This window comes from Quercus suber, unplaced genomic scaffold, assembly GCF_002906115.3.
Source record: "Quercus suber isolate HL8 unplaced genomic scaffold, Cork oak 2.0 scaffold_24, whole genome shotgun sequence".
NCBI lineage: Eukaryota > Viridiplantae > Streptophyta > Magnoliopsida > Fagales > Fagaceae > Quercus > Quercus suber.
Window position 1 is genome coordinate 2,090,225 of NW_027069489.1, and position 10,662 is coordinate 2,100,886.

Sequence of the window (10,662 nt, forward strand, 5' to 3'; positions counted from 1 at the left end):
GGAGAATATTATTGAGTGGATTGCATAACTTAAAATCCCTAAGAGTTTAAGGGCCCGTTTGGCTAGAAATTTCTAATATTGTTGTTTAAGTATTATAGAAATACGTGTAGTTTAAAAAGCGTTATGAAAATACGTGTTTCAGTATTTAAATAACAAAAACTATTGTGAACGAAAATTGTTGTTTAAACACAGTATACCATTCAAAAGAATAATCATATTGCACATGAAACAAACAAAGGAAAGGAGTTTTATTATTACTGTTTTTATTTTTTTCCAACTTATTTATTTTATAATTTCTCTTCCAAATCAACCAATTTTTCTCTCTTTTTTGTTGTTTGTGTTCACTAAAACGAATAAAGAAATAATGAAAAAAATAATATTTAAATGAAATATAAAACAAAAGAGTGCATTTAAATAGTGTATTTGAAAAGGTAAACACTTAACCAAAAAAAAAGAAAGAAAAGGTAAACACGTAAAATGAAAAAATTGACACAGCTTAAACAGCCCCTTTGAGAAGCCATGCACGAGATTCCCTTATGGCATGTTTGAGGAATATGTATGGAAAAAACAAAAGGCTTCTATAACGAGTCTAAATCCTCTGTCTCATCAATTTTCTATAACTGAATTGTTTGGGTTGAACTTATTTTGACATTTTTTTTTTCTTCAGTTTGAACTTTAATTTTGACAAATGTTCAACTGTCTGTAGCTTATAAAGCCAGGTTTGTTCAGAGAAAGTGCAACTGCCACATTAAGCAAACATCTAAACCAGTGATAATTTTTTGAGTGTTCTTGTTGATATTTTAAGTTAGGCTAATGTTTCTTGGAATCCAATCTTGGAACAAATTCTATTCTTTTTCTCTTTCACTATCAGCCATAAGTTTTAAAAATGAGCGCAATTAATAAGAAGAGGATCAGGGTTGAGTGTTCAGAGATAGTGCAGTGGCCGCATTAAGCAAACATCTAAACAGCAATAATTTTTTGAGTGTTCTTGATATTTTTGGTTAGTCTAATGTTTCTTGGAATCCAATCCTGGAACAAATTCTGTTCTTTTTCTCTTTCACTATCAGCCATAAGTTTTAAAAATGAGTGCAATTAATAAGAAAGAGGATCTGGGTTGCAAGTTGTATTAGTTGGCAACTTGATTGATCATTTCTTTGTTGCTTTGTTGTCATGCTATCTTCGGTAAAGGCAGGAATGGTTTCTTTTCCCTGAGTGTTGCATACGGTCTGATTTTTAGATTTTTTTCTTAATCTAAATAACAACATTGGCTAATGCAAATGGATGGTTTTTTTTTTTTTGGATGTAGTTTCTCCTTCCTTTCCCCTCAATATTTTGATTGATAAGTAAATACTTAATACCACCTATTATACCTTTGCATGATTCCACAGAACGAACTTTAAATATGCTAGTGGTTTTGAAAGTATATTTCTCTATAATGGGGTTCCCAACAGATTCTATCTTTCTCTCTCTCTCTTTGATTGCTCTCTAAAAATTGTTTGGCTTTTTGGTTACAGCTTCTTCTCATTCATTCTTGTATCCCAAACTATTTCATTTGGTTTGTGCTTGCACTGAAATGATGTTCTACAAACTCTGGCTTGTAAAGTTTCCCTTGATGCCAGTTCACAGAGGCTAGTTAAACCAACTCCTTGTTTGTCAGTCTGTAATTCGTGTACGAATTTAAAATTTTCTTAACTTCCTTACAATTTATTGGTTTTGAGAATTAAATTTTGATTATTGTTTTTATTGGTTAAGTTTTCAACTTTGCTTAAAGAGAAATACTAAAAAGTGTTCCTTGGTTTATTTTTCGGTTAATGCATATATATTTACTATCCCAAGTAGAGAAAAGGCTTAAAATTATTTTTGATCTTGTTTCACATCATTAGATTGAACTTAACTCATCCATTCTGCCTTAACTATAGGGTGCTAATTATTTTTGTCTTGCAGCTGTGGTCATATAATCAAAGTTCTTTAAGGTGATAAACTATAGCAAAATAAGTATTGCTGCAGGCAACATGGCCAAAAAAAATACAAACAACCAACAACATTCAAACAAGACAAAAGAGAAACAGGAAAGCACTAATGCAGTACCATACTACAAACTTTTCTCCTTCGCTGACCACCTGGATTATCTATTAATGTTTGTTGGCACAATTGGTGCTGTTGGTAATGGTATCTCTATACCTCTCATGACCATGGTCTTTGGAGATATTCTTGATTCTTTTGGAAGAACTGTGGATACCAAAGATATAGTTCATGAGATTTCTGAGGTTCGTACTTTTGCAACAAAAATATGATAATAAGTCATCTATATTTCCCATACAACTATGCTATATTTCTTGAATTTGAGTTTGTCTTCACCATCTACATGAAGAAGAGCACAGTTATACTCTATACTAATCAATATTCACAGAAATTTGGACTCCATATAATTTTTAACGGTTCTTTGAAAGTGCTTTCTTTGTTCTCCGATATGCTTGCTCAAGTACAATGTCTATCTGGTTATGCTTAACTCGATACCATGGTATGCTTATATCAATAATTTGCTGTAATCAGTGGTAACTTGATTGTTTTAATTCTCAGGGGACCGTAAAGTTTTTATACGTGGCTGTGGCATCCGGTGCTGCATCATTTTTCCGTAAGTACATAAGCTTTCTTGCTGAGATAAAAGAGTAACAAGGAGATGACTTAATGAATATAATGGTTTATTGGAACCTGAGATACCCCACTTTTTCTATGTGCCAGAGATGGCTTGTTGGATGGTAACAGGGGAGAGACAGGCTGCACGAATAAGAAGTTTATACTTGAAAACGATTTTAAGGCAAGATATTGCCTTCTTTGATAAGGAAGCTAGCACTGGAGAAATAATTGGGAGGATGTCAGGAGACACTGTTCTTATTCAAAATGCCTTGGGTGAGAAGGTATTGATGCACTGCATGCACACCTGAAACCATTCCTATCTCCTCGAAGCATCCCTAGTTGGAGTTTAAAATTCTCTCTTATTTAGTCATTTATTTTTGTAATTTGCAGGTTGGAACTTTTGTACAGTTGGTAGCAACATTCATAGGAGGCATTGTTGTAGCATTCATCAAGGGATGGCTTCTCACTTCAGTCATGCTATCTACAATTCCACCTCTTGTCATCTCTGGTTATTTCATGAGCATAATTATAAGAAAGATGGCATCCCGTGGGCAAGCTGCTTATTCAGTGGCAGCAACAGTAGTAGAGCAGACATTTGGTTCAATCAGAACTGTATGCATACTTGGCTTAAGGAAGCTTTGATTTTCCCTTTCCATTTTTATAGAATAATATTCAATCATGATGGCAATTCTCCATGCAGGTTGCATCATATACAGGGGAAAAGCAAGCTATAGCTAAATACAACAAGTCCTTAACCACAGCTTACAAGTCTGGTGTCCAAGAAGGCTTGGCTGCTGGGTTGAGTATTGGTGCAATTACGTTTTTTAGATACTGCAGTTATGCTTTGGCAGTATGGTATGGTGGGAAAATGATAGTTGACAAAGGATATACTGGAGGGGATGTCATTGTTATATTGATTTCTGTTTTGATTGGCTCCGTGTAAGTTGCATTTTACTTCATAAGTTTTTCATAAAATTGATACATTATCCTCATACTATAATCTGTCACATATACATTATACCAAATCTGCATGTTTGTATGCTTGTGCAAGATTGAAAATTCATTCCCCCCACAAGCCCCACTTTTTCCATATATCACACAAAATGTTATAGTTGATAAGTCCAAAAAGCTGAAGATACATTTTTGGTAAATTAATTTTTATTTCCAGGAATCTGGGGCAGGCATCTCCATGCATGAGTGCTTTTGCTGCTGGACAAGCTGCAGCATTTAAAATGTTTGAGACAATTAAAAGGAAGCCACAGATAGACGCTTATGACAATAGTGGCCTGAAGTTAGATGATATTCATGGAGATATAGAACTAAGGGATGTTTGTTTCAGTTATCCTGCAAGACCTGAAGAGCATATATTCAATGGATTTTCTCTTTCAATGCCTGGTGGTACAACCACTGCTTTGGTTGGACAGAGTGGAAGTGGGAAATCAACAGTTATCAGTTTAATTGAGAGATTTTATGATCCGCAAGCTGGTGAAGTTCTTATTGACAAGATTAACCTCAGAGAGTTCCAACTAAAATGGATCAGACAGAAAATTGGCCTCGTCAGCCAGGAACCTGTGTTGTTTACTTGTAGCATTAAAGACAATATTGCCTATGGGAAGGACAATGCAACTACTGAAGAGATAAGAGCTGCTGCTGAAATTGCTAATGCTGCTAAATTCATAGATAAACTTCCTCAGGTTTGATTCTTCATCTAATCTTTTGTTTAGAATGATCTATTAGTCTGCAATTCTTTTTGGAATTTTATATTTTTTTTATACTATGAAAGAACACTCTTGGGATTTCCATGATTGTATTCTCATGTTTTTATTTATTTTTTCTGTAGAAAGATGAACATATGTGCCTTGAGTTTCACCGAATTTTAACTATTCAATAATGTGGTTTTGTGTCTGATGTCTTCAGGGACTAGACACAATGGTTGGTGAGCATGGAACTCATCTATCTGGGGGTCAAAAGCAGAGAGTTGCTATAGCCAGAGCAATTCTGAAAGACCCAAGAATTCTACTTTTAGATGAAGCCACAAGTGCTCTTGATGCAGAATCTGAGAGAATTGTGCAGGAGGCTTTGGACAGAATTATGACAAATCGGACAACCGTTATTGTTGCCCATCGCTTGAGTACAGTGAGGAATGCTGATACTATTGCAGTGATACATCAAGGAAAAATTGTTGAAAAAGGTATATATAATATATTTGTTTGATTGTTCTTTTCTAGCAGCGAAGTTCCACAAGTTTCCCATCATTATTGTGAATGTCTTAGCGATTCATTGAATATTCATGTTTAGTTATAGAGTTCTGATAATTTTTTCAGAATAACAAGGTGCCTCTCTCTCAGCATTGCAACTTGCTTGAAGTTTATTTACGTATATCTTTTTCCGGTTAAATACCAAATTCAAATTACTAAATTGATCACCATGCTAATTAGATTATTTTTGAGATAAACATTGTACTGCATTCTTATCCCTCTTGACTGATCAGGCTCACATTCTGAACTAATTAAGGACCCTGAAGGAGCTTATAGCCAGCTTATACATTTGCAAGATATTAGCACAATGTTGGAACAAAATGTTCTAAATGATCAGGAAATGCCAGAACTTCCTAGAAGAAATTCAAGTCATCACTCATACTCAAAATCTCTTGGAGTGGCTGATGTGGTGAGTGTGCAGGAAACAACACCTGCAGAAACCACTACTCCTGCTTCAGCACCAACCAAACTTCCTCCAGAAGTCTCACTTCATCGCCTGGCTCATCTTAACAAGCCAGAGATCCCAGTTTTACTTCTAGGCACAATAGCTGCTGTGGCCAATGGATTAATTTTACCTGTTCACGGGATACTATTGTCCAACACAATCAAAATTTTCTATGAGCCAGAAGATAAACTCTGTAAGGATTCAATATTTTGGGCATTAACTTTTATTGTTCTTGGTGTGGCATCTCTATTGGCTCAACCATCAAAGTCGTACTTATTTGCTATTGCTGGGTGTAAGTTAATAAGAAGGATTCGGTCAAAGTGCTTTGAGAAAGTAGTTTATATGGAAGTAAGTTGGTTTGATGAAGCTAAGCACTCAAGTGGTGCACTTGGTGCAAGGCTCTCTGCAGATGCAGCTTTTATGCGAGGGGTGGTTGGAGATGCACTTGCTTTGCTTGTTCAAAATATTGCAACTGCTATTGCAGGCATGGTTATTGCCTTCACAGCGAACTGGCTACTGGCTCTGATAATTTTTGTTTTGCTACCTCTCTTCGGAGTAAGGGTATATGTCGAAATGAAGTTTATGCAACGATCCAGTGCAGATGCAAAGGTTTGCTTTAAACTTCATAGTCAACTAGCTCCAATGCATAAAAAAAACATTTAATATCAAATGAGTGTGGAACAGAGGGGAAAGAAACTTTTGATTCTATCTGAAAAGAAGTAACTATTGAAAAACCTTTTAAAGAAATCCCAACCCATAGTTAAGTTAATGGTTTAAACATCTGAAATGAACTATATATGCATTCAAATAGTCCCTTTGAAATATACTGAAGTTGTAAATGGTCACAGAAAATGTATGAAGAAGCAAGTCAAGTTGCAAATGATGCAGTAGGGAGTATAAGAACAATTGCTTCTTTCTGTGCTGAAGAGAAGATGATGGAATTGTACCATAAGAAATGCGAAGGCCCTATTAGGACAGGAAAAAGGCAAGGGTTAATCAGCGGGATAGGTTTTGGGCTATCGTTCTTCATAATGGGTTCAGTCTATGCATGCTGTTATTATGCTGGAGCCCAACTTATTAAAGATGGTAAAGCAACATTCTCTGAAGTTTTTCAGGTGAGTTCTTCTGGCTTATCTACCAAGTCAGGCATTCAAATTTTGTTTTAGCAGTTCTAACTAGCTTTATATTACTTCAGAGCTATTCTTCATTGGTTTATCCCTTGATAAAATCTTGTGTGTCCTAAATTACAGGTTTACTATGCTCTCACCTTGGCAGCCTTTGGAATTACTCAGTCAAGCTCCTTGGCCCCAGATGCCAGTAAAGCAAAGAGTTCTGCTGTTTCTATATTTGCAATTCTTGACAGGAAATCAAAGATAGATTCTAATGATGCCTTTGGAATGAAAATAGAAAATGTGAAGGGAGAGATTGAGCTTCAACATATCAGCTTTAGGTATCCCACTAGATCTGATGTTCAAATATTCAGGGATCTTTGCTTGGCTATTCATTCTGGCAAGGTAACTTGTTCGGACTTGGCATCATTAGTTATTCTTGTACTTTACATTATGGCAGGCCTCGCAGATGGTTTGAAAAATTTAGTCTCACTTTAATATGCATATACTAACAAATTCTATTTTTTTTTTAATCAGACGGTTGCTCTGGTTGGGGAAAGTGGGAGTGGAAAATCAACAGTGATCTCATTGTTGCAGAGGTTTTATGATCCTGATGCAGGTCACATTACACTAGATGGTATTGAAATCCAAAAACTACAACTGATGTGGTTAAGGCAACAAATGGGTTTGGTGAGCCAGGAGCCTGTGTTATTTAATGACACTATTCGAGCCAACATAGCTTATGGTAAGGAGGGAAACGCAACTGAAGCAGAAATTTTAACCGCAGCAGAATTGGCAAATGCACACAAATTCATTAGTAGTTTGGAACAGGTAAACAACTTGAACAATCAATGTGCTTTAGTGAGATAGACTAGTTAGCAACTACATGATATCAAATTATTATGAGTTCATGTGCATTCAAGGAAGACAAAGAAACTATTTAGAAGCCCACTACATGTTTATTAACTAGTCCTTTTTATGATTATAGTGTTAAGATGTCAAAGTAATAAATTTGACACCCAAGAAGAAGGTATCAAATACGAGTCCAAATCCTCTGTCTCATCAATTGTGCTCCACTTCATGCTCTACCAATAAAATTTGAACAACTAACATTTTTCATTAAATGAGATATCTCATTAAATGAAACAACTAGCCTCTCTTATAAAAGTCAAAGTTATTTCATTTAATGAGACAGGCTAGTTGTCCAAGTTTTATTGGTGGAGCATGAAGTGGAGCACAATTGATGAGACAGAAGATTTGGACTCATCAAATACTTTATAATAAATCTTACCGAATTCAAGTAAAACATAGAAAAGAGTTCTCAATAAAATGGAATTTTTATTGATACTTAAAATGTTCCAAACATTTTGCTACAGAATCAACATACTTAACTATTTCACTCTTTGCTTTTCTATTTTCTTACACTTGCATTTGCTTTCTAGTTTATGCACTTATTGGGTACTACACATAGTGGATGCTACTACAGCTGGTGAGAATAACTATATATAGAACACAAAGGAGAAAAGCTCCTAAATTCTAGCAAAGGAAAAAAGTAAATAAAAAAGGCTCATCTTTAACTAAGACTCTTCACCACCGTGCATCCTTGGCATAATGGTCACTTCATGAGTACAAAATTCTTGTTGGTGGGGGGTGGGGAGGGGGGGGGGGGGGAGGGGAAAGAGCTAGAGTTAAGTCTCCAGGAGAGAGCTTTACACATATTTACATTTAAATTAAGCTAAAGTAGAATTTCTATCTTGTAAAAAAAAAAAAAAAAAAAAAACTAAGACTCTTCCACCTAAAAGCAAAAGAAATCTATACTACAAAACGTTTCACTTTCAATTGTCAAAGATAGCAACGTAACTACTAAGTACAAAGGAAAGAGTTATTTTCTTCTTACCCAAAAGACATGCATTACACATAAAAGAAAACATGCATGCAATATGCTAGTCAGTAATAACTCTTAACACCTTGTAGGACTAGGTAACTTGTCTTGCAAGTATAGGTTTATTAGGCTTACAACACATTTAAGCTCAAGGATCCTAATATATCTAACAAGCCTATATGATGAGATTGTTTGTAATCTATATGTGCTTGTAGGACTCATAATAATTATAAGGAATGTGAAATGCGAATGCAGGGGTATGATACAATAGTGGGTGAGCGAGGTATCCAGTTGTCTGGAGGACAAAAGCAAAGAGTGGCTATAGCACGAGCTATAGTGAAGGCTCCCAAAATACTACTACTAGATGAAGCCACCAGTGCTCTGGATGTTGAGTCTGAGCGAGTGGTTCAAGATGCATTGGATCAATTAATGGTTGATCGAACCACCGTGGTGGTAGCTCATCGTTTATCCACAATCAAGGGTGCAGATTTAATTGCTGTGGTGAAAGATGGAGTTATAGCCGAGAAAGGAAAGCATGAAATTTTAATCAATATCAAGGATGGTATTTATGCTAACTTGGTAGCATTACATACAAAAGCTTCATCTTAACAGCCTCTTGTAAATTTGAAAAAAAAAAAAAAAAAAAAAAAGCCTCTTGCAATCGTCTTTCCCCACATGTTAAAATAGTCTCTAAAATTTCCCATGATTAGAAATCTATGTTAAGGAAGATGGATTTGAATTTATCCCCTGATGGTAATTTTTAATAAAGTGAGCTGATTTTGTAACTTTCCTAATCGTTCAAGAACTAACTTGTCATCATTCCAATGTGTAATGCACATGATATAATAATGTGTTTAGGATTGTGAAATATCAAAGACTTTGGAAGCAAATAGTATTGTCTTAGTTCACCATATTATGTTGTTCTTTATTCTGTTACTATTACTATTTAGTTCCGAAATTTTAAGATCTGCTATAGATCTTCAACATATTAGTTAAGACCGTTCATATATATTTTTGCCTTTATAAGGTCAGTTGAACAACTCAAGTATGCTAGTGCTATAGGAAGCATGATGTATGCCATGCATTGTATAAGATTGATATAGCCTTCGCATTTTATAGACTATATAGAAAAATTCAAGACACTCATAGAATGAATTCAGATATTTGTCTAAGAATCGAATAAGAATGAATAGAACAAGTATGATCATTTATCAAGATGACTCTGATAAGAATTATGTCATTAATTATAAATATATGTATATCGTGATGTTTATCTTTTGGTTCTTCTATTACATGTGAACTAAACTTGTATGCCCATAACAATCACAAATTAACATAGAGATTAATTTTTTTTTTGGGAAAATTTGAGACCAGAATTTGTTTCATGTAAAGTAAAAACAATTCCAAGCTTACAAAATACAATTTTGAAATTTTTTTTTTTTAAGTCAACTAAATTGGCAAGATAAGACTTAAAGAGATGCTTTAAAACTCATGATATAAGATTTTTTGGGAGCCATGTATAATAAACCATTATAAAAAGAAACAAAGGCAATAAATGAAAATTTAAGATGCTAAGTTACATTTAGAACCATTTAGGAGATTCATCTAAGGTTACTATGAGGAAGAATTGAAAAAGAATTTTCATTTACCAATACATTTCCTATCATAACTATAATATCCAAATTGACAAGTGCATTTAAACATAATTATTTATACATATGTAAATGGTTATGTTTATGTTTGTCTCATCATATTGCATGTAAAATAAAATTTTCATACTAAAGAAATTATGGATTAAGTTTTAAATCACATATTCACAATTTTGAATAGCAAGTACTAACCTAAAAAAGAAACTTTTAGAACTATGGATCTAAAATTTATGCAATAGCTATATGAATTTGAATTGCACATGAATATAGACATCTATAATGGCTTCTTTTGTTACAACTTTGACATTACCTTAATAATACATTAGAGAAAAAAATATATTGTAATTATGTAGCCTAGAAGTGTGAAAATTTGTTTGTCATGAGCCCAACCAAAAGGGAAAATGTTTAGCTCCAAACCGGTTTGGAACTATCTTTCCAAACTTTAAGAACCCTTTGTTAATTAGGTAATAAATGGAACTTACATATAAGTCATTTTTCCCTATCCTTTCTCTTAATATAAGTTTTTTTTTTTTTTTTTTAATTAAAAAAAAATGAAGATAAGGAAGTGTTGCTTTGATGATTTTCTTGTAAAGAAGTAAATGTTGCTTTGAAACATCGTGCTATCCTATGGGGGTATTCATCAATTATATTTAGGCGCATTTGGCTATCTGTGTATAAATAG

At 34.1% G+C, this 10,662-nt stretch overlaps 1 protein-coding gene across 2 annotated transcripts; it reads left to right on the forward strand.

The window, feature by feature from the left end:
- Positions 1-1,399: 1,399 nt before the first annotated feature.
- Positions 1,400-9,116, forward strand: LOC111997738 (ABC transporter B family member 11). Of its 2 annotated transcripts, XM_065766436.1 has the most exons (13): positions 1,400-1,669; positions 1,945-2,267; positions 2,581-2,635; positions 2,743-2,918; positions 3,028-3,249; positions 3,338-3,576; positions 3,806-4,331; positions 4,555-4,828; positions 5,129-5,949; positions 6,189-6,455; positions 6,591-6,854; positions 6,987-7,280; positions 8,587-9,116. In XM_065766436.1, the coding sequence occupies exons 2-13, from the start codon at positions 2,013-2,015 to the stop codon at positions 8,938-8,940; spliced, it is 3,747 nt and encodes a 1,248-aa protein (XP_065622508.1). In that variant the 5' UTR covers positions 1,400-1,669; positions 1,945-2,012; the 3' UTR covers positions 8,941-9,116. The 2 variants fall into 2 exon arrangements, with proteins under 2 accessions (XP_065622508.1, XP_023885640.2); XM_024029872.2 differs by lacking the exon at positions 1,400-1,669 and having other exon boundaries at positions 1,797-2,267.
- The last annotated feature ends 1,546 nt before the right edge of the window (positions 9,117-10,662 follow it).